Source organism: Patiria miniata, unplaced genomic scaffold (genome assembly GCF_015706575.1).
Source record: "Patiria miniata isolate m_02_andy unplaced genomic scaffold, ASM1570657v1 HiC_scaffold_7, whole genome shotgun sequence".
NCBI lineage: Eukaryota > Metazoa > Echinodermata > Asteroidea > Valvatida > Asterinidae > Patiria > Patiria miniata.
The window spans coordinates 28,948,224-28,971,852 of NW_024037074.1; the positions used below are offsets into that span (position 1 = coordinate 28,948,224).

Below are 23,629 nucleotides of genomic sequence, written 5' to 3' on the forward strand. Positions count from 1 at the left end.
AGTATAAAGTAGTCAGGAAAAATAATGAAGGAAACATGAAACGCATCCCCACTCTTTTCGATTCTGTAACGGCCAGCTTGCCGGGTATCAGGCCCTGTCGCTGTATCTCAGATTGCAAGTAACTTGTAGACTCACACTAGTTACAGTACATGTATTTCACTGAAGTGTCAAGTGTTTAATTTTAGGTGCTCCTTTAATCCTCCCATGTTATAACTCACTCCATGTTATAATTCACTCCATGTTATAACTCACTCCGTGAAAACTATATTGAAAAACACAAAAGGAACTGCAGTTAAGTACATGAGAAAACCCTAATGAGAAACCCTAGTTTGAACCAGTCACATTATCAGGCTGACCTTAACTTACATGTACAGTACACTTGTAAACACACATGTGGTATGGCAGATTAACATGAACAATATAGATGAACATGTGTCAGCGACGAATTGCAATGTATCCTGTCCTTAGAAAATCACAGAATTTATAGAAAGAAATTAGTCAAATAATTCTTGATCAGCACTCGAATAATGAATCAATTGAACTTGTAAACCTATGGAATCACATGTGTACATGTACATCGCTACAATAAACATTGGGCAGGATCTATAATGCATGTGCGATTATTGTGATTAAGTTTCATTTCTTATAGCAAAGTTTGGCCTTACAATGAATTAAAACTATCTTATATTTCTATTAAACATTTAAACAATCATAAAAGGTACAATTTGTATTACCTCCATGCCTCTGTGTCTTCAAGTTTGACTGAATGTAATGACTGTAATTCTGAGACACAACGCGTGATGAACTTAAGCGCGGTAAAACTTCTGGTCGCTTGAGGGCGCTATAACGAAGCACCGTCATCAGTTACAGGCCCTTTTACCTGTCCCCTTCCCCTCCACTCACCGCCTAACATAACTGGAAGCACATCAACAATTTGGTTCTGTATCCGCCGTTGAGGGGCAGGGTGTTCAGGCCGGGCTGGGTCTGAAGGTTGTAAAACATTAAATAGGTGGTTGCGCCCGCAGATTGATGGTAGATGGGTGAGATGGGGGGGTGGCAAAGCCTTGGTGAGAGAGGCTGGATAGGGTGAAAGTTGAACCCACGTCAGCTTACGGGCAGGTATGTTAGGGGCAGGGTCGTTGCCAAGTGTAACGGTGAGGTCTGAGTACCCGATTTAGTAAAAAAACAAATTGGTCTGCGCATTAAACAGGCGACCAGCTCCTCATGCCAGACGGCAAACATCTGATGGCAGATTTATTTCAGTTAAAATATTATTGCTGTACGTTCCCATCGTGGTCAAACTCATGGTCCCGGCCGGATGATGAGAAACGATACGTCACTTCAAACTCAGTGGCGTAACCCGGAAAGCTAGGGAGGGCGTGCCTCACCACTCAGCCTGCCTGGGATTGGGGGAGGCGCTTAACTTTTATAAATGCTTCCTCCAAAAAATGAGGAGTCTTAATTAAGTTCCTTTAATGAACCACGCCAATGAGTAATACTTCGCAGCGTAATATCTCTCGAAAATACTAGGTTTGAAAACGACACACCCTAGATAGGTAAAAGAACAGGTACTGTCAGGAATTGTGGGAAGTGTTATTTTGGACTTTCGGTAGAATATGGGCCACCGTCTTTTCTTATAGGCCGGTCTATTTTAGCGGGGAAAACTGTTAGTTGTCATTAGCAGAAAATTGATGAGTGAATAACTAAAAACAGTGGCACTCGATAGGTTACCCAACGAAGAACAAATGTCACGACACGACTGTATCATGTTGTAAAAATATATTTACTCTTACTCTTCCTGTCGACGAAACTATTAAAAGAAAGGGGAACAAAAACACACAAACATTAAATAATCACCCCCTTCTCGGCCTCAGCAAATTGGTTCGGGATCTGCCATTGGCTGCCCAGGTTGGTTAGGAGGGGGAAGGGATAGTGAGGGCAGGGGTTCAATATGGGGATTCGTGCTTGGCTTGGAGATCAGGCTATTGAAGGCTAGTGTTTCCTAAGGAAAGAAGTTTGTTGCACATAATTGGATCAAAGCAGTTGGGTAAGTTCGGGATAGGGTTTGATTATATAGGCGAGGGTCAAGATCGGAGTTGGCATAATTATGTGTTTGGTTTTAGGTATAGGTTGGGCTCAATAAGCGGAGGTGGGAGGGCCTCAATTAGCGAGGAGGGGGTTCTGCAGGTGCAAGGTCGATTGCATTCCGAGAAGTTGGCCGCGCCGAGCGCACGTTTGACTAGTGGATGTGGATAGATGAATGGTTATAATAAAGTTGCCTTTGGGAACGGCTGCAATCTGCAAAATAAGTATTCTTCATCGTAAGAGGGCGGCAACTGTACATGCACCTGATAAATAACTACGGTTTCGTTTTTCCATCAAAAAAGTAGACTGCATAACCTGACTACAAAATACTAGCCACAAAATGCGTGGCTCCATTAAATAACACGAAGCGCAAAACAAACACTGATTGAATCACGTATGGCCGGTGTACGTCATTATTCTATCCACCAATCATAGTTAGTCACCCTACAAGTCGGTAACGACAAGTGAGTGGTCTGTGATTGACAGGTGCCAGTCACAATCCACGTGTTTGATTGTGTCACCGACATCCATACGATCATTCCACCAAAACAATATGAAGCGAGTCAGTGATGTGTGATCAGGCGCGGATCCAGACGGGGGCACACCCGGCCCGTGCCCCCCCTTTTCGCAACTGTTTTTTTTTTATTTTTTTTTACGAGTCGTCTTAGGGCTGGCGGGCATTAAATACATTCCTTTGAGAACATGGCTGTCTTTTTCGTTTTTGAGGAGTCATTATGGCGGGCGGACGGGCGGTCATCAAATCAATCGCTTTGTTATAAACAATCATGCATAATTATAAACAAAAATATACAATGTATAAGTTTTGAAGGTAGCCTGTCAATTATTGTCTCAAAATTTATTTCAAAGCAAGAATATATTTTTATAAGACACTTTTATTTCCCGGCTGGAATTGGGGGCACATTTAATACAGCACTTGCATTTAATGCTTCATGTCAAAATATATTCCAAAATATATTCTAGAGTAGAACATGTACCGGTACACGAAATAATGTAGGCCATGTGGTTTTTTTTAATAAATGAAGAATGAAATCGTCATCCCCTTTTTTATTTTCCCGACCTCAGAGAGAGATTTACGTCTGGTTCTCTAAATATGTTTTTAAAAGCAAAATGATTTAAAAAAAACTAGCCCGTTAAAGTTTGCACTCTAAGTTAATTCTTTTGTAGATTCCAGGGGAAATTTAATACGAATTATGCTCGGTTTTTCTTATTTTTAAATGAATATATCAGGATTAACAACATCCCTCAAATAATAGCGTCGAAATATATTCCAAAATATATTCTAGAGTAAAACATTTTCACAAAATAATGTAGGCCATGCGTTTAATTTATTAAATACACGAAGAATTAATCGTCATCCCTTTTATATTGTCCCGGCCTCAGATAGAGAGAGACATCAAATAAATAGGGGTTATTTTAATACGATTTAGTATGTCTTGTTCTCTCGATTCATTTTTAAAGTAAAACGATTTCAAACACCCTAGCCCATTAAGTTCTGAACTCTCAGTTAATTCTTTTGTAAATTTCTGGGGAAATTTTAATACGAATTATGCTTAGTTTTTCCTAATTTTAAAAGGAATACGAATAAGATCATCAACAGCCCTTTGACTTCAAACTTAATTTCAAAATGTATTCCGAAATAATTATATTCTAGAGTAACATTTACAAGAATAATGTAGGCCATGCAGTTTTATTTTTTAAATAAGCGAAGAATAAAATCGTACTACGAAAAAAAGACATCGAGAGCCCTACATTTAATGAATTATTTGGACTTGGAATATCATCCCCCAATCGTTTATCTATGTGCATGTACACAACACGGAGGTGAAATTTCACGTTCAATTCAGTTTCCCACATTTTTCGCATAAAGTTTTCCCCCGTCTCTGAAAAAAAAATGCCCAAATAAAATGTCAGCTCCGAAAAAGCCTTTCCAGAGAATGATTGATAGCCGCATTGTTCAAATTGATACAATGCCACTCTTGTTCGTTACAAAGCATATACATTTGGGCTCAGCTGTAGGCCACCGAACTTTAAGGCCTTTGAGAACTTGCCGTCAGTAATTGGAAGATTCTTAGATGGTAAACAGTGATGATAGTATCTCAGCCAATGAAATGAGCCGGTTCCCGGCAAATAAATATGCCATTGGTTGCTTTCATCACGGACCGTCTGCTTTCATGAATATGACTTCCTTCCACGCGCAACTGGAGTGATTAGCTATCTGAGCCACAGGTGCATGGCTGCATGCCCGTCACATTCCAACCTGGTTGCTTGGAAATACTGTTGCTAGGAGGCTCCCCTGTGATGCCTGGGACTGCCGGTTGCGTAGCCAGAAATCTTTTACGTAACTATTTTGAAACCTTGTATGTGAAAGCGGCAGCTCAGGAATGCTGCCGCTTTCGGGAAATTTGTGCTGGCAAAGTTTTTTATATTTTGGAAATTGGAATTTGGATGCAGTTTGCATTTCCGTTAAATAAAAGCTGGTTTTTTTTTGTTTTCTTTTTAAGAAAATCGGAGCCCCCCCCCCAATACAAATAAACGATTTTCCTTCACATTTCTTGAAGGCCTTGACATTTCTTGAAGTGATTCGACAACACTTGCAGAATGCAGACGATTCATTTCGTCTTAAATTATTTAGCCTGCAGACTTCAAAAGAACATGGAAAAAATGGTGGTTAAAGTGTATGCAAGTGTATATACAAATTAAGTATATATGACCGCAGTTACCACACATTATACTGGGACTCAAAAGTGAAGCCAATCACATCCGCGCGAGCTCGATTTACACCATAAACAAACCCACACACCCATACTTGTTTCACATGACTAGTGTGGACTTTCCATTGCTTTCGTGTAGTTAAGAAAAACCAGTGAAAAAACTCATTTTTCTCAAACTGTGAAAACTCTTTCAACCCAATTTTTTTTCTATGATTCCCTTTAGTGTTTCTCTTCATTCTGCTACAGATAAACCTAACCCAAAAATGCCTCTAAACCTGTTTTCCAGAAATGGGGAAACACTGTGTGGACGTGGGGCAAGTCCACACAACGTCGGTGCTACCTACATTATGTGGACGTCTTTTGTTCGGAAGTCCACACTGCGTATGTAAGACAAACTCACCCACACACACACACACAGAGTCGTTTCTTGCTATGCTTCCGAGGATTGGCTTTGTGTTTTCCTTTGTCCCTGTAATATAACACTCTCCCATAGACAAAGCACATAAACCTGCGTTCGAGGACAATAGGCACCTTCCTTCGAGGATCAATGGCCCCTTTGTGCTCCTTTTGTTGTCTGTCCTCAGGCGTAATGCCATGCAGGAACACACAGACAGTTTTATTCAAGTTCAAATTGCTTTATCTAGCCGGATTCATTTCTGGTAATTATGTTGAGGGTTGATGTTTGTACAAATTATTCGTGCCGTCTGCTCTGCTGTCCGACTTCTTGTGGAGTGCCGTGGCCTCATGATTAAGGGCATAGAATTCGTGGTCTGCGGGTAATTCTGCGGGTTGTGGGTTCGAGTCCAGCCTGGGGTTATGGTGCGTGTGCCCTTCGGCAAGGCATTTTGTCACTCATTGCTTCTCTCCACCCAGGAGTAAATGGGTACATGTGAGGGTAGAGATGGTTATGTGATTGATTTAGCTTGCTTGCGTTTAACAGGCAGCATCGAGCTGTATACTCCCCAGGGAGCTGAGATGGTATTTGGAATGTTTAATTGGCCCAATGATCGGGGAAATAATAATACTGTTAGCGCCGTGATTTAGTTTACTAAAAAGGGCGTTCTTAAATGCCGATTATTATTATTACTTCAACGTTTAAAGCACCAACTTTCCGATGAATTCAGCCATGTTTGCATGAAGGATTCCAATCAGCATTCTGTTGAACCGTAAAGATTTTCCTAGACACATTCATGGTTGACAAACAAAGTGGTGGCTGATGCTAATAGCCAAACCGGTGCGTTGATTTCCCACCACCGGAGATACAAATCTTTTTGTAACGACTGTAACTTAACTGCGGTGGTCCACCTGTAATATTTCCGCCACTATACTTCACTAGTATCAGATCGGTTTCCCATCTTTATGCATAAAACAACTCAATAACTCATTTGTATCAATTGGTATTATTTTCCGCCAGCATTCTTTTTATATGTTGAAGATTTTTTCCTTGAAATATGTGTTCATTCCTTTATACAAAATTATTAAAAATCAAGTCATTTTATACTTTATAATTATCAGACAGTACCTTCAAGGGCGGCTCCAGAGAGTTACTGCCGGGGGTGCAGGTTGTGCCGGGGAAAGGGTGTGGGTGTGAGGGCTCTCTCAAGTAAAATTTGGCCTTATTTCATAACATTTAGGTCACTGCCTCCACACCCCCTGGATCCGCCGCTGATCTTGCTAAACTGCCGAATTTTATTGAACATGTGTTACTTTTGTAAACGTTTGCATGAATGTGAATTCCCGAGCACGACTGAAATCAAAAGTACAATAAATTCAATGCAAAAATTACTTCAATTGCTTACTTTTTACGCGTATAGTGAAGATACCATTAAATATTTTGATCATTCGCTAAATTCAACTGAATTTGAAAAAGTTGCTAATTTGAAAGAAAGTGTTCAAATATTGAATAAGCAAGGTGTGAAATTAGACAGGAAAAATATTATTTGTCAAATTATGCTTTCAAAATCATTTCAATGACTTACTAGTGCCTAAAAAATACACACCATTTTTGGTAAAATGAATTTGAATAAGGGTTTTACTGAATGCGTTTCAATAAATTGAATGCTGATTTCATGGAGCATTCAGTTCCCAAGAAACTTCACAAAGCGACATTAAAACAGGTTTTTTTTTGTCTGGACGTATTCGGCCAGGAAAATACCGCTCAAACAATCATTTTGACCGTTATTAATTAGTGAATAATTTGAAAAGAACCCACCTTTTCCTTATATTTTATGATAATGAAACTGCCATATCACTCCGAACGCATTGTCTGAATAACGATTCCTCAGAAATGTTATGAATACATACATGTCTCTAAGACAAATTCTTCAGTTTATGTTACATCATTATTTATTTAGTTATTGCTTTTTTTTTTAGTTTTACATATAGGACCTATTTTGTTTTCTTTATAGATGAAGATCTGCGTGACCACCATTCTGTCAATCGCCCTCCTTCTGGGTAACTCTGTCAAGCTCCGAGCTTCCGTTACTGGGCCGGTTCCCTCGGACGGTGATGGTCCTGCGTCTCAGGTGTGTCAGCAGTGCTGCCAGGGACCTGCTGCAATACCCGGCATACCAGGTCTGCCTGGGCCAGTAGGACAGATGGGGCCGTATGGCCAGCCGGGGTCAAAGGGCGATGCAGGTCAGCAAGGTCACAAAGGTGATGTTGGGCCGATTGGACCTATGGGTGAGCGGGGAGCTCCTGAGAACACTGGGTCTAAAGGTGATGATGGGATTGGTCTGCCCGGCAAGATAGGTCCGAGAGGACTACCTGGTGTTGTTGGAAGAATCGGAGAAACTGGCGTCAAAGGTCAGAAGGGTGAGCCAGGGGAGGCACCAGACGACTCCAACCAGCGGGTGGCATTCACTGTGGTGATGACGAGCAGCTCGGATGAATCTAGGAGTCACGACACCCGTTTGCCCTTCCAGCAGACCGAGACGCTTCTGCCGGGTACCCGCTTCGATCTCGAGACCGGCACGTTCACATGTAGTGTGCCAGGCACCTACGTATTTACGTTTTCTGTTCTTAAGTTTAGCAACAGCGGTAGCCTTCACATCCATCTTGTTAAAAACAATGACAAGGTGATAAGTACCTATGGTACATCTGGTCAACGTGGTCAGTTTTCTGGTAGCGCGGCGATGGCCCTGCAGCGAGGAGACACGGTGTATGTTACCATGTGCGGTAGGGTGCATAGTGATTCCACCTTTCACTACACCTCGTTCAGTGGCTTCCTCCTTTTCTCCGAATAAATAAATAATTAAATAAATAAAATTAAATCACAACGCATAAATATACAGTAGCAGTGCTGCATTGTTTTTGTTTTTCTTTCCATTTTGCAAGAAACAGTAACCAATGAAATAAAAGAAAAATGTTCAATGTCATGATAATAAGAAAGATAAATGATTCTTAATACAAAGCATTTTACATTCAAGTATCAAAACTGCAAAAAAACAGTTTGAAAAAGAAGGTTTTAGCTGCCATTGAAAAACCCTTCAAATTCGTTATTTTTTGCTCAAATAACGTGGAAGTCTGCACGGTCACCGTATGCCTTGCCAGGCTTTGGACGAACTTTAGGAAGGTTAAACTGAACCCCATCACAGCTTTTAGTGCGAATGTTGAACGCATGAACTGATATTTACTCTGTGAAGTACCGTAGCGCTGCCTCACCATGGCGGATAAGTTTAAAAAGTACCGAAGAATCTTGAATTCATTCCGAACCGTAACCGAGAGCCAACGTAGTTCCTGAAGTACGGGCGTACGACCCTTCCTTCTGCATATATGTTGTTATTTCTTAAACTGGTAATCGTATGAAAAAAAAAAAACATAAACAGTTACAATAGTCTGTCAGGCAAGTAACAAATGCATGTATTAAAAGTATTGTTTTTTTTTGGTTTTTTTCTTTTGCATTTCGCATACTGAGCACAGCCAGAGATTAAATGAAGCCTGGTGATATCATTTATTTATCCTCGGAAACTGTTTTTCTTGAAAAAAAAACCAAGAGTTTCAAATTGCGCCACAGTGAACCAAGAACTCTAAACTGTTGTTAAACACTTTATTTTGTATCCCATGTTATACAAGTGTTATTGAGTTTTTGTTTTATGTTAAAAGTTGAGTTTTAGAGCTTTCACTTTGATGAAATTGTTCACGATTTAATGCAATTTCAGTTGATAATGTGATGCTATATCAGTAGATTACACAATTATGATTCTATAGTATATATTGATTGTACGAAAAAATGTCCAAGTATACATTTGAGGATGTGCTCTGTTAAGCAGCTAAACCAATTTAAGCTAAGAAATTAATCATATAACATGTAATCAGTATCGAATATAAATACTCGAAAACTGTATTTTGAACATTACTTTAATTGAACATTTAGATTTTAACGATGTGGGAAACTTTGTCCCAATCGTAATACATTCCATCGAATTCCTCTCAAGACAGTAAAATCACAGAGAAATTGTGTCGTTAAAATGAACGAGCAAATCACAGTCTGACTCTTGCGAACAAAATAATTTCTTATTAAGCACTTAAATCTGTGATTATAGATAAAACTTCTTATCCCATTGATATTGCAAATTATTGCAAACAGAGTCAGTTAATTACCTGTATTTTTTGTCCATTTTTGTTTGTTTTGACTTCTAGATTTGGGATATCGTGTTAATGAAAGGCCGGGTTAACATTGGTTGAGGATGGATGGGGTGGAGGATGAATGATTAGTGGTGTCGAGGGGGTTAGGGATTGAAGATGAGGGGCGGGGGGGGGGGGCAAAATATGATGCCGATTGTTACTTATCTTTCAATAATTCATCAAGAACAATGAATGTCACTAAGACGATGGTGAAGTCTACTTATCCCATTTACCCCACGGATTCTTAAAATGCTAAAACATGTAGACAGAACAAAATGAGAAATGAAAAATGTGGATGTCTGGCCCATGTATCTTTGCCCCCCCCCCTCCCCCAACACAACTGGGAGCCCACCGACAGTGTTGTTCTGCATCCGCCTGTGAAGGGGAGGGTGTTCAGGTTGGCTTGGGTTTGAAGGGTGATAGAGATAAGGTGGTTGCGTTTCGCAGATTAATGGGATATGGGTGAAAATGAGAGGGAGAGCATTGGTAAGAGAGGCTGAATAGGGTGAAAGCTGTACGATTTCTTCACACGCTCATCTTACAAACACCGGTATGTTAGGGCCAGGGTCATCGCCACGTGCATGGGGGAGGTGGGTGTGTGCAGGGGCGGATCCAGGAATTTTTGCAGGAGGGAGGGGTTTATCGGCAAAACAAATCTGACATGCGGTCATTGTTATTATTACCAGTAAAACATGTTCTTCCGCAATTTTTAAATATCCGTTGGCAGATTTATTTCAGTAAAAATAGTTTTGCTGTACGTTCCCATCGTGGTAAACCATGGCCCCGGATGCGAATTATCTTTTCCTAAACTACACCCACTACATAGGAGTCACCTTCTTTGGGTGAGAATATCTAGAAAATTCATTGGTCAACCCACCCCCCCCCAAAAAAAAAAAAAAATGAAAATAAAATAAAAGATGACATGTTGATTACCTGTTTTTTTTCTGTGCAACTATACCTGTGAGAGTTCTGAGTGTTTTTACCAGAATTTTGAAGTATGGGCATTTAGCACTGGTGTCTATAGGAATTTTAATACAGGGCTGCACCCCAAGACCTGTAAATCGACTTCCAAAGACATAAGTGATAACTACACGTACTTCCCATAAAAAAAAATAATAGTAATGACTGAAGATCTCCAAAGCATGGTGTTTGAAATTTTAATTGAACACATGTAGTATTTCTTAATTTGTTTTCCCCCAAAACTATGGAAGTGTAGATAGGACATGGTTAAAAATAAAACAAATTCGTACGTACGAATTACTAAATCGTACGTACGAAATACTAATTCGTACGTACGAATTACTAACCGTATGTACGGATTACTAAACCGTACGTACGAGTTACTAATTAGTACGTACGAAATACTAATTCGTACGTACGAATTACTAAACCGTACGTACGAAATACTAATTCGTACGTACGAATTAATAAATCGCACGTACGAATTACTCAGTGGCGTAGCCACGGGAGGGGGCGTGGGGGCAGTGGCGTAGCCAGGAATTTTTCGGGGGGGGGGCGCTGGGGGGCTGGAACATTTCATGGGAGGGGGCTTCATGTAGATCAATGATAATTTTTTTAGAAACTCAAAATCTCAGTGGGGTGCGACGGGGGGGGGGGACAAGGTTTCATGGGGGGGGGGGGGCTGTCGCCCCACGCCCCCCCCCCCGTGGCTACGCCACCCACATGAAATCTTGTCGCCCCCCCCCAGTCGCCCTCACCCCTCCCACCCCATTGAGATTTTGAGTTTCTATAAAAATTATCATTGATCTACATATGACACCCCCCCCCCGTGAAATGTTCCAGCCCCCCAGCGCCCCCTAGTCTATGTAATAGACGCTCGTTGAAGACGAGCGCTCCGTAGAACGGGTGATACTCAGACTAGCCCCCCCCCCCCCCCCCCACTGAAAAATTCCTGGCTACGCCACTGCCCCCACGCACCCCCCTCCCGTGACTACGCCACTGAGTAATTCGTACGTGCGATTTATTAATTCGTACGTACGGTTTAGTAATTCGTACGTACGAATTGGTAATTCGTACGTAAGGTTTAGTAATTCGTACCTACGAATTAGTAATTCGTACGTACGGTTTAGTAATTCGTACGTACGAATTAGTAATTCGTTCGTACGGTTAGGAATTCGTACGTACGATTTAGATTTATTTTTAACCATGTCCTATCTACACTTCAATACAAAACGAGTTAATTCTGTATTTCAAAATTAAAATTTCGTCCAGTGATTTGTCATGACTGCGTAACATTATGAAATTTAATGTTATGGGGAAACTGTCAAACAATGAAACATTAATACATGTTTGACCGAAACAAATATAGTATCTTAAACGCGAAAAATACAAACCGAATGAAAACAGAAAGTCAACGTCCAAGAAATATGACACACTCGTTTTTTTGGGGGGCCGGGCAATAACCCGAGCCTAGCAGGCCCAGATGTTTTAAGTTGTAAGTTCGGCCAGTAATCGGTCTTGATGTAGTACTCATCAGGAGAGAGAAACCGTCAAACAACTAATGACAGTTTATTTCGAGAAAGGACGCGCTAAATAAAACAAGTGTTAAGTTTCCATCAAAAGAGGGGGCGCCTCATAAATAGTGGTCTCCACAAAGGGAGCAACTGCCAAGCCCCATTGGCAAAAACCATAAGCGTAAAAACATTATCTGCAATTTTGTGTTTTCTTGTGGTTTCCCCCCCCCCAGCCGGTAATGTGGCCCCTCCCCCTCCCACATGTCCGGAGCTGGCCATGGTGCTGCTCCTTAGACACTCAGGTTAATACTGATTCCCAATAAATGTCTCTCCTCCCAACTTCATACTTTGGAAAACGTATTTACCAAATTGAATTCAATGTACAAGTTACCTAGATTGCACACTTGTTATGCGGGTAATGAAGATACCCTGAAACTTTTATATATTTTCGCTAAACTCAACCGGGTGCGAAAACAATTGCCCGCTAAACTCAACCTGGTGCGAAAACACTTGCCCGTGTTTAAGTGCATCTGAAGGAATGTTTTGCATTTTTGAATGAGCGAGGGTGAGAAATTGGACTAAAATTTGAATGAAGATACTGCTTTAAAACTCACATAATTATGTCTTCTACAAACAGTAATGTGATTGACTAGCACCCTATTATTGGTTAAACTCTCTCGCGTGAGCGGTCACTCTACTAATTATCACCAGCTAGACACGCACCATAATGTTAATGAGTCTGAATTTCATAGGGTCCTAAATTCACACTACACCGGATAAGAGACACCCCGGCGGAGACACGCCCAAATGCAGTATCATTTATTAATCCTCGGAAGGATTTTTTTTCTTTCTAAAAAACAAACAAACAAAGAAATGAGTTTGAATTGCACCATAGTGGACCAATGACTCTTAAATGTCATTATTGTTTTTGCGTTGTTCTTGTGTGCTAAATTATTTTCATTGGATTTTTAACGTGTTAAAAGTTTGGTCTTAGAGTTTAATTCTGATGAAATTATTGATTACGTTTTAATGTAATTTTAATTGTTAATGTGACACTGTCAGAGCATCGTTAAAACGTAGTTATAATTCTATTGCAAAGGATTATTTTATTGTACAAAAGGTGTTGTTTATTTTCAAGTGCATTTACATTTCATAATATCTCTTTGTTTAACTGCTTAACTAGTTTAGTAATATCATGTGATAAGATACAGAATATCAATTCTAAAAAACAATGTTTTAAAAACTGTAGTTTTTGATAATGTGGGACATACATGCCCCTTGCAATACACTCCGGAAGAATGAAATCGAATTATCTGGAAAGTAGAATTGCAAGGACATTTTGAATATTTACTTTTAAAAAGGGAACAAATATCGTATGTCGTCGAAATGAACGAGCAAATACCGATCTGGCTCTTGTGAGGAAATGTCTTATTAAGTACTTAAATCAGTAATTATTATTAACATTTCTGATCAATTTGATATTAAAAATATTTGCACTAATTCAGTGAATTAATTTGTATTTCTGTATAGTTATTTTGTTGTTTTGTCGTCTTGAATTTGGGGTTTGTGTTCAAGGCCCGGTACAGATGTGTGTCGAGGGGGTTAGGGGTTGAAAATGGGAGGGGCAACAAAACTGATACCAATAGTTATTTATCTTTCAATAATTGAACAAGAGCAATAAATATTACTACTAGGACGATGGTGAGGTCCACTCGGTTCATTTCCCCCACGGATTCTTGAAATATAATAATTAATAATTTGGGGGCTAATCATCCTTACTCGCAGCTGCGATGCTGAATTGCGAAAGACGCGGCTACAACGTGGTCGGGCCGGTGGCACGTAAAGGCGCCTATATGGCTGCCAGCCACATCGACCCATATATGACCACGGAGCACAGCCTGAGATCGAAAGTATTTGATTTTGCCAGAGGGAGGAAAACCGGAGGTCACGGAGAAAAATCCTTCTGGCACAGGAGAGAACCAAGGCAGAACTCTACTCACATGTGATCCGCGGCCAGGATTCAAACCGTGGTCACCTTGGTTAGAGGCGAGCGCTTCACGCACAAGCCACCCACGCCAATGAAGGAAAAATGAAACGCATCCCCACGCTTTTTGATTCTGTAACGGCCAGCTTGCCGGGTATCAGGCACTTTCACTTGCCCTCCCCTCCCCACTCATAGCCTAACATAACGGAAGCACATCGACAATTTGGTTCTGTATCCGCCGTTGAAGGGCAGGGTGTTTAGGCCGTTTGGGTCTGAAGGTTGTAAAACATTAATAAGGTGGTTGCGTCCGCAGATTGATGGTAGATGGGTGAGATGGGGGGGGGGGTGGCAAAGCCTTGGTGAGAGAGGCTGGATAGGGTGAAAGTTGAACCCACTCCAGCTTACGGGCAGGTATGTTAGAGGCAGGGTCGTTGTCAAGTGTAGCGGTGAGGTCTGAGTGCCCGATTTAGTAAAAAAAAAATGGTCTGCGCATTAAACACGCGGCCAGCTCCTCATGCCAGACGGCGTAGTACGGACGTCCTGTCCTCTTTGCCCCTATTTATAGCTGTCCCAACAATCCCCCCCCCCCCTCCCCGTGATTTTCAAATATCCGATGGCAGATTTATTTTAGTTAAAATATTATTGCTGTACATTCCCATCGTGGTCAAACTCATGGTCCCGGCCGGATGTTGAGATACGATACGTCACTTCAAACTCAGTGGCGTAACCCGGAAAGCTAGGGAGGGCGTGCCTTACGACTCGGCCTGCCTGGGATTCGGGGGAGGCGCTTTACTCTTTTGAATGATTCCTCCAGAAAATGAGGAGTCTTAATTAAGGTTCCTTTAAGAACAACGCCAATGAGTAATACTTCGCAGCGTAATATCTCTCGAAAATACTAAGTTTGAAAATGACACCCCTAGATAGGAAAAAAAGAACAGGTACTGTCTGGAATTGTGGGAAGTGTTGTTCCGCTAGAAATCAGGGGCACACTTAGAGATTATTTTGGACTTTCGGTAGAATATGGGCCGCCGTCTTTTCAAATTTCTTCAGTAGGGATTCTTATAGGCCGGTCTATTTTAGCAGGGAAAACTGTTAGTTGTCATCAGCAGAAAATTGATGAGTGAATAACTAAAAACAGTGGCACTCGATAGGTTACCCAACGAAAAAAAATGTCACGAAACGACTGTTAATGCTGTAAAAAAAAGATTTACTCTTCTTCTTCCTTTCGACGAAACTATTAAAAGAAAGGGGAAACAACAGCACTCTAGCATTACAGAAACACCCCTTTCTCCACTTCAGCATATTAGTTCGGGATCCGCCGTTGGCTGCCCAAGGTGGTTAGGAGGGGGAAGGGATGGTGGGGACAGGGGCTCAATATGGGGATTCGTGCTTGGCTTGGAGATCAGGCTATTGAAGGCTGGTGTTTCCTAAGGAAAGAAGTTTGTTGCACATGGTTGGATCAAAGCAGTTGGGTAAGTTTGGGATTAGGTTTGATTAGGCGAGGGTAAAGTCGATTGTATGCCGAGAAAATGCCGAGCTGGGCGCACGTACGCTTGACTGGTGGATGGGGATAGATGAATGGTTATAGTTAAGTTGCCTTTGCGAACGGCTGCAATCTACAAAATAAGTATAATTCATCGTAAGAGGGCGGGAACTGTACATGCACATGATAAATTACTACGCTTTGGTTTTTCCATCAAAACAGTAGACTGCATAACCTGACTACAAAATACTACCCACCAAATGCATGGCTCCACTAAATAACACGAAGCGCAAAACAAACACTGATTGAATCACGTATGGCCGGTGTACGTCATTATTATATCCACCAATCAGAGTAAGTCACCCAACAAGTCGGTGACCACAAGTGAGTTGTCTGTGATTGACAGGTGCCAATCACAATCCACGTGTTTGAATGTGTCACCGACATCCAAACAATCATTCCACCAATTAGATGCGTCTATTTGAGTGTCGGTGATACAAGTTTCGGGTTTAACGTGTGGCAATGTAACATTAACATAATTTCCGTCTCACAAATATGGAGCGAGTCGGTGATGTGTGATTGACAGCGCGCAGGGGCCAATCACAAACCGGGCTTTCAAGTTCCTCAGTCACTGCTCGGGAAATCGACGTCAATATTTAAGTCACAAGCTGCCGGCTCACTCCCCACAATGACCGCAGCTCATGTCCGCGTTCAGACGACAACCCGAGAGAACCGTTTGCAAGATCGAACAAGAACTGCACGGTGAGTGTTTGAAACAATCTTTTACGATAGTTCTGCTAACTTTTGGATTGATTTGTATAGATGACATTGACACAAATGTGCTCAGTATAGCCAAAACAGGGCGTTGTAAATATTTCCGACCATGATGATTCCATTTCCATACGGTTATTCGAAAACTTATCATGCGATATCGGTGCTTGAATCACAACCAGGTATTATGATGCATAGAATACAGCTGAATAAGCTCTAGTCTGAACAGTTGATGCGGATTCAGACCAAAATTTTGTGAGGCAAAAATCAGGCAATAATATAGCTAAGAGCAAATACATGTATATAGTCACGATTTTTTTTATTTGTTCGGGATTCCTGTCTGACAATATTTCACTTCCTACTTTCCTCGACGCATTTTTATTGCCCTAAATACTGAATAGTGAAAAACAAAAACATTATACATTCCTGGAAGTTTTATAGTTTTTATTGCCATTCAGATTCGCCGGTTTTCCAGTCAAACATGGCTGTAGCTTTTTCAAGAGTGTATTACATCAAGTTTCTTATTGTTATTGAAGTTCACGCACTTACACAATTATTCAGATGAAAAGTTTAAACCTTTTTGTGTTTAACGAAAGAAATCTTGCGAAAGCTCGACCGCCCATAATATCAGTATGATCAATCACCTCCTTTATTTTCTCGCTAGTTTTCCCTGTTGATTGTCAAACCTGAAATCCCGATGCGATGCGCTCACCTTTTTCCCCCGGGAAATCACTCTAGCTAATACAGGATAAAAGGTTATGCGGAAGTTGGCCTCGGAAAAACGTTTAAAGAAAATCGGGACGTCTGAAACATCCTGTCCTATGTTGTGTTATTGAAAAATCGGATAATCTCAATACCTTTTGCGTAATGTGTTTTTTAAACTGTGTCTTTAAACCATTTCTGTTTATGGGTGCAGGCCAGCAAATCAGTCCGAAATTGCCTTCGCCGGCAAAATCACGAACTGCATGTCCTCAAATTCTTCAGAATTCGAGCATTTTGAAGGCCATTAACTTGATTTTTCTTCTTCTTTTTTAAAGAAGTTTTGAAGCCGTGCAAAGGACTGCGAGCTCGTATTTCTGTGAAATGTGGATAATTATTCGGCCCTAAAATGCCTTTTTTTTGCAGTGGAGCGTAGGCGTCCATTTTCAAAATGGCGATTGGCTTCAGGCCTGCTTTTAGGTGTGATCATCTTTGATCACCTAGATGATTGAACCCCAGAAAACAGAAAAATGAAGTATGATGAAATGATCTTTATTTTGATGTACGTCTTGTACAGTCCTCAAAGAGTGATGTGTATTTTACCTGAATTTCTAAAGTGGGGACATTAAACTTTTAACATTGGGGTCTATTGAAATGTATGACTAGTCTGCAACGATAGGTCTAAGCGTTACTTTCAAGCGTTGCAGGATAAAAGTGTCATTTGTCAGAATAGACTTTAGGGCGCAACGAACAAATCGGATCATAATCACACACATTTTATTCATGTTTAAATTGCCCCCCAGTCTTGCAAACAAAACAGAAACAGGAGAAAAACAGGGATAAAAAGAAAAAGAAAAAAGAGGTGCGAATATCATATTGTTGTCGATTTAATTGGTTGGGGTGCAAATGTCCCTGGACACCCTAAAAAATGTATCAATCGGGAAAATGATTTTTTTTTGGGGGGGGGGGATGTGCTTTGTCCTCCTCTACACAAAGAAAATCCTAGCGACGCCCATGGCTGGATACAGTTGTAGAATCATGTTAAGAGTTGAGGTTTGCACAAATTATTCGAGCGTCAATTTAGATTTTGCATCTTCCCTTTAAAAAAAAGCAGATTTCTTGTCCTAATTTCACCGGGTTCTTCATATTGGTTAATGACGAAACACGTTTACGTACTACATACAATCGGTTTCGTAAAACAAACCCCCAAAAGTAAGAGAACTAACAGAACTAAATGAGAGATATGCATGCAAACTATAGAAAAAGGTTGAAGACTGCATTAAACGTTTATCGTGTTAGCGATAACAAAATAAATTTGATTGATTTTGAGTATCTTTTTAATTATCTTTTTATTGCCACAGAGTGATTACAACAATTAACACACTGGTTAATATTTTAATATGAAACAAAATATATTTTTGGACAATAAACCTCATTTTGGGCGAGTGCTCAAAATGTCATTCTTTCTATAATCTAGCCACCTAACGATGTCCCTGACAATTAAAACAAAAGTGTGTAAAATTGCTTGATGACATTTTATCAAAAGTCATGTCATTTTAACACTGCCAAATAATATTTTCAAGGGCGGATCCAGAGAGTTTATTGCCAAGCGAAGTTTGTGCCGGGAGAAAGAGTGAGGGTGGAAGGGCTCTCTCAATCGAAATTTGCCTTTTTTGATAAATATTCGGTCACTGCCGGGGGAGGGCGCCCCCTCCGCACCCCAAGAGCCGCCACTGATCTGGCTAAACTGCCGAACTTTATAAAACATGTATGACCTTTGTGAACGTAGGCATCAAGTTGAATTGCTGAGCTGGACTGAAATCCAAAGCACAATAAATTCAATACAAATACGTCAATTGCCTACTTTTTATGCGTATAATGGAGATACCCTTAAATAATTTGATCGTTCGCTAAATTCAACTGGGTTTGCGAATACTAACGGGTTTGTATGCGAATTTGAAAGAAAGTGTTCACACATTGAATGAGCAAGGTGTGAAATTGGACGGGAAAAGCATATTTAAATGAAGAATTTTCTGTTTTAAAAACTCACATATTTATGTTTTCAAAAATAATCAATGACTTACTAGTGCCTCAAAAATACACAGATTTTTTTTGGTCTAATGGATTTGAATAAATTGTATAGTGAATTTGAATAAAGGCTTTCATAAAAGCGTTGGAATCAATTTAATGTGATTTCAGGGAGCATTCAGGTTCCAGAAAAAAAATGTCACGAAGCGTCATTAACACATGTTGCTTTTTCTGGGCTTATTCGGTCACGAAAATGCAATTATCTTTGACCATTGTTTTTACTTGTGAATAATTGTTCCTGGTTTCGAATGATTATTGATCAAAGTGAAATACAAAACCCTCAAAATTGTATTAAAATCAATGATTAAAGTATTTCTTTCTTTACTCAAGGATAAACGTTACCAGTTTTCTTTGTTTATAATTTTTTCAGCCTACCGTGAACTCCTTCAAGACCGAACCATCGAGGTCGGTTTGATGATGTTTAATTGATTCTATCATGACACATAACAAAAATAATGTAATTCGGTCTCCTTTCCAAACTTTTTTCGGCGGGCAAAACAATAATACTAACAAGTGTGGATTGCCCGTAGTTGCCATGGCAACATATTTAAAAAGAACCCACCTTTTTATTTACATGTTATCCCCTTGCTCTCGTATACAAATTCTTTATTTTATGTAGTGGTTTTGTTTGTAATTTAAGGCCCTGTATTGTTTTTCTTTCAGATGAAGATCTGCGTGGCCACCATTCTGTCAATCGCCCTCCTTCTGGGTAACTCTGTCAAGCTCCGAGCTACCGTTACTGTGCCGGTTCCCTCGGATGGCGATGGTCCTGCGCCTCAGGTGTGTCAGCAGTGCTGCCATGGACCTGCTGCAATTCCCGGCATACCAGGTCTGCCTGGACCAGCAGGACCGATGGGGCCGTACGGTCAGCCGGGGTCAAGGGGCGATGCAGGTCAGCAAGGTGAGACTGGACCTATGGGTGAGCAGGGAGCACCTGGGAACACTGGGTTGAAGGGTGACGATGGGATTGGTCTGCCCGGCAAGATAGGTCCGAGAGGGCTACCTGGTTCTGTTGGAGGAACTGGGGAAACTGGTGTCAAAGGTCAGAAGGGTGAGCCAGGGGAGACACCAGACGACTCCAACCAGCGGGTGGCATTCACCGTGGTGAGGACGAGCAGCTCGGATACCTCTACGAGTGAGGACACCCGTTTGCCCTTCCAGCAGGCCGAGACCCTTCTGCCGGGTACCAGCTTCGATCTCGAGACCGGCACGTTCACATGTAGTGTGCCGGGCACCTACGTATTTACGTTCTCTGTTCTTAAGTATAGCACCAGCGATTACCTTAACATCCATCTTGTTAAAAATAACTACAAGGTGATCACTACCTATGGTATATCAAATCAACGTGGTCAGTTGTCTGGTAGCGCGGTGCTGGTTCTACAGCGAGGAGACTCGGTGTATCTTACCATGCACGGTAGGGCGCAGGGTTCTTCGACTTTTCACTACACCTCATTTAGTGGCTTCCTCCTTTTTTCTCGAATAAATAAATAATTAAAAAAATATAATGAAATCGCAACGCATAAATATACAGGAGCAGTGCTACACTACGCTTTCGATTTTGCCAAAACAGTAACCAATGAATTAAAAGAAAAATGTTCAATGTCATGATAATAAGTAAGATAATTGATTCTTAATACATTCAAGTATCAAAACTACGTAAAAACAGTTAATTTAAAAGAAGTTGAATATATGACTTTTGAAAAAGAAGGTTTAAGATGCGATTGAAAAACACTTCAAATGCATTATTTTTCGCTCAAATAACGTGGAAGTCTGCACGGTCACTATATGCCTTGCCAGGCTTTGGACGAACTTTAGGAAGGTTAAACTGAACCCTATTGCAGCTTTTAGTGGGAATGTTAAACGCATGAACTGATATTTACTCTGTGAAGTACCGTAACGCTGCCTCACCATGGCGGATAAGTTTCAAAAGTACCGAAGAATCTTGAATTCATTCCGCACCGTAACCGAGAGCCAACGTAGTTCCTGAAGTATGGGCGTACGACCCTTCCTTCTGCATTTATGTTGTTATTTCTTAAACTAATAATCGTATGAAAAAAAAAAACATAAACCGTTACAATAGTCTGTCTGGGAAGTAACAAATGCATGTATTAAAAAAGATACCGTATACAGCCAGAAATTAAATGAAATCTGGTGATATCTTTTATTTATCCTCGGAAACTGTTTTTCTTGAAAAAAAAACCCAACAGTTTCAAATTGAGCCACAGTGAACCAAGAACTCTCAACTATTGTTAAACACTTTATTTTGTATCCCATGTTATACATGTATAATTGAGTTTTGTTTCATGTTAAAAGTCGAGTTTTAGAGCTTTCACTATGATGAAATTGTTTACGATTTAATGTAATTTGAGTTGATAATGTGACACTATATCAGCAGATTACGCAATTATGATTCTATAGTATGTAGTTGACTCTAAAAAAACATTTTTCCAAGTATACATTTGAGGATGTGCTCTGTTTAACAGCTTAACTAATTTAAGCACAGAAATTAATCATATAACATGTAATCAGTATCGAATATAAATACTCGAAAACTGTATTTTGAACATTACTTTAATTGAACATTTAGCTTTTAACAATGTGGGAAACCTTGTCCCACTCGTAATACATTCCATCGAATTCCTCTCAAGAAAGTAAAATTACAGAGAAATATTGTCGTTGAAATGAACGAGGAAATCACAGTCTGACTTTTACGAACAAAATAATTTCTTATTAAGTACTTAAATCTGTGATTATAGATAACAATTTTAATCCCTTTGAAATTACAAATTATTGCAAACAGAGTCAGTTCATTACCTGTATTTTTGTCAATTTTTGTTTGTTTTGACTTATAGATTTGGGGATCGGTGTTAATGAAAGGCCGTGTTAACATTGGTTGAGGATGGATGGGGTGGAGGATGAATGATTAGTGGTGTCGAGGGGGTTAGGGATTGAAGATGAGGGGCGGGGAGCAAAATATGATGCCTATTTTTACTTATCTGTCAAGAATTCAACAAGAACAATGAATGGCACTAGGACAATGGTGTAGTCTACTTATCCCATATACCCCACGGATTCTTAAAATGCTAGACAGAACATGTAGACAGAACAAAATGAGAAATGAAAAATGCTGGATGTCAGGCCCATGTATCTTTCGCTTTGACGCAAGTCATAAAATAAAATTGGGGATTTGAAGAGATAAGGCAATGAACCCTCTGGCCCGGACTTGGGGCTTCCAATTCTGAGCATTTTGGATGCAATTGGGCTCGAAAGTGGGGCTATTGTGTCATGTTGTGGATGGATCCTTTTTGGAGATGGCTACTGTTACACTTTGGGAAAAAATAGGGGTCGCCTTCTTTGGGTGAGAATATCTCGAAATGTCAATGGTAAAAAAAAATGAAAATAAAAAAAATAGATGACATGTTGATTACCCTTTTTTTTGTGCAGCTATACCCGTGAGAGTTCTGAGTATTTTTCCAGGAATTTTGAAGTATGGGCATTTAGCACTGGTGTCTATGGGAATTTTAATACAGGGCTGCACCCCAAGACCCGTAAATCGACCCCCTAAAGACATAAGTGATAACTACACGTACTTACTTCTTTTTTTTGTTAGTAATACTCATGACTGTAGACCTCCAACGCATGGTGCTTGAAATTTTAATTGAAAACATTGTAGTATTTCTTGAGTTGTTGCTCCCAAAACGAGTTAATTCTGTATTTCAAAATTAGAATTTCGTAATGTGATTTTTCATGATGACTGCGTAACATTGTGAGATTTAATATTATGGGGGAACTGTCAAACAATGAAACAATAATACATGTATGACCAAAACAAATATAGTATCTTAAACGCGAAAAATACAAACTGAATGAAAACAGAAAGTCAACGTCCAAGAAATATGACACACTCGTTTTGGGGGGCCGGGCAATAACCCGAGCCTACCAGGCCCAGTTGTTTTAAGTTGTAAGTTCGGCCAGTAATCGGTCTTGATGCATTACTCATAAGGAGATTTTTTTTTCGCGAGAAACCGTCAAACAACTAATGAAAGTTATTTCGAGAAAGGGCGCGCTAAATAAAACTAGTGTTAAGTTTCCATCAATAGAGGGGGCGCCTCATAAATAGTCCCCACAAAGCGAGCAACTGCCAAGCCCCCATTGGCAAAAACCTAAAGCGTAAAAACAATATCTGCGATTGTGTATTTTCTTGTGGTGTGCCCCCCCCCCCCCTCTCCCAGCTGGTAATGTGGCCCCTTCCCCCAAGTCCGGAGCTGGCCATGGTGCTGCTCCCCAGACACTCAAGTTAATACTGATTCCCGATAACTTTCTCTCATCCAAACTTCATTCAAGAAAAAAAAAGGCTTGTTTTCGCTGTCATATGAAAATCAGACTCCTGTGAAAACTTATAAAACCTTCACCCTAGTATTGGTTGAGAATGTCTTACTTTGGCAAACTAACGTATTTACCAAATTGAATTCAATGTACAAGTTAGGCCTAATAAGATTGCATACCTATTATGCGGGTAATGAAGATACCCTGAAACATGTTTATACTTTCGCTCAACTCAACCGGGTGCGAAAACGCTTGCCCGTGTTTCAGTGCATTTGGAAGAAAGTTTTGCAATTTTGAATGAGCAAGGGTGAGAAATTGGACTAAAATTTGAATGAAGATGCTGCTTTAAAACTCACATAAT

General features: G+C 40.3%; 2 protein-coding genes across 2 annotated transcripts; both read left to right on the plus strand.

Moving 5' to 3' along the window:
- Positions 1-1,121: 1,121 nt before the first annotated feature.
- On the plus strand, positions 1,122-8,124 carry LOC119745088 (complement C1q and tumor necrosis factor-related protein 9-like). Its single transcript, XM_038221311.1, has 2 exons — positions 1,122-1,154; positions 7,226-8,124. Exons 1-2 carry the CDS (start codon positions 1,122-1,124, stop codon positions 8,060-8,062), a joined length of 870 nt encoding a protein of 289 aa, XP_038077239.1. The 3' UTR covers positions 8,063-8,124.
- Positions 8,125-19,605: 11,481 nt separating this feature from the next.
- On the plus strand, positions 19,606-20,412 carry LOC119745312 (complement C1q and tumor necrosis factor-related protein 9-like; the record flags this gene model as incomplete). The annotated part of the gene is made up of 2 exons (XM_038221597.1): positions 19,606-19,834; positions 19,931-20,412. Coding segments are annotated over exons 1-2 (711 nt in total), but the record flags the coding sequence as incomplete, so codon positions are not given.
- Positions 20,413-23,629: the final 3,217 nt, after the last annotated feature.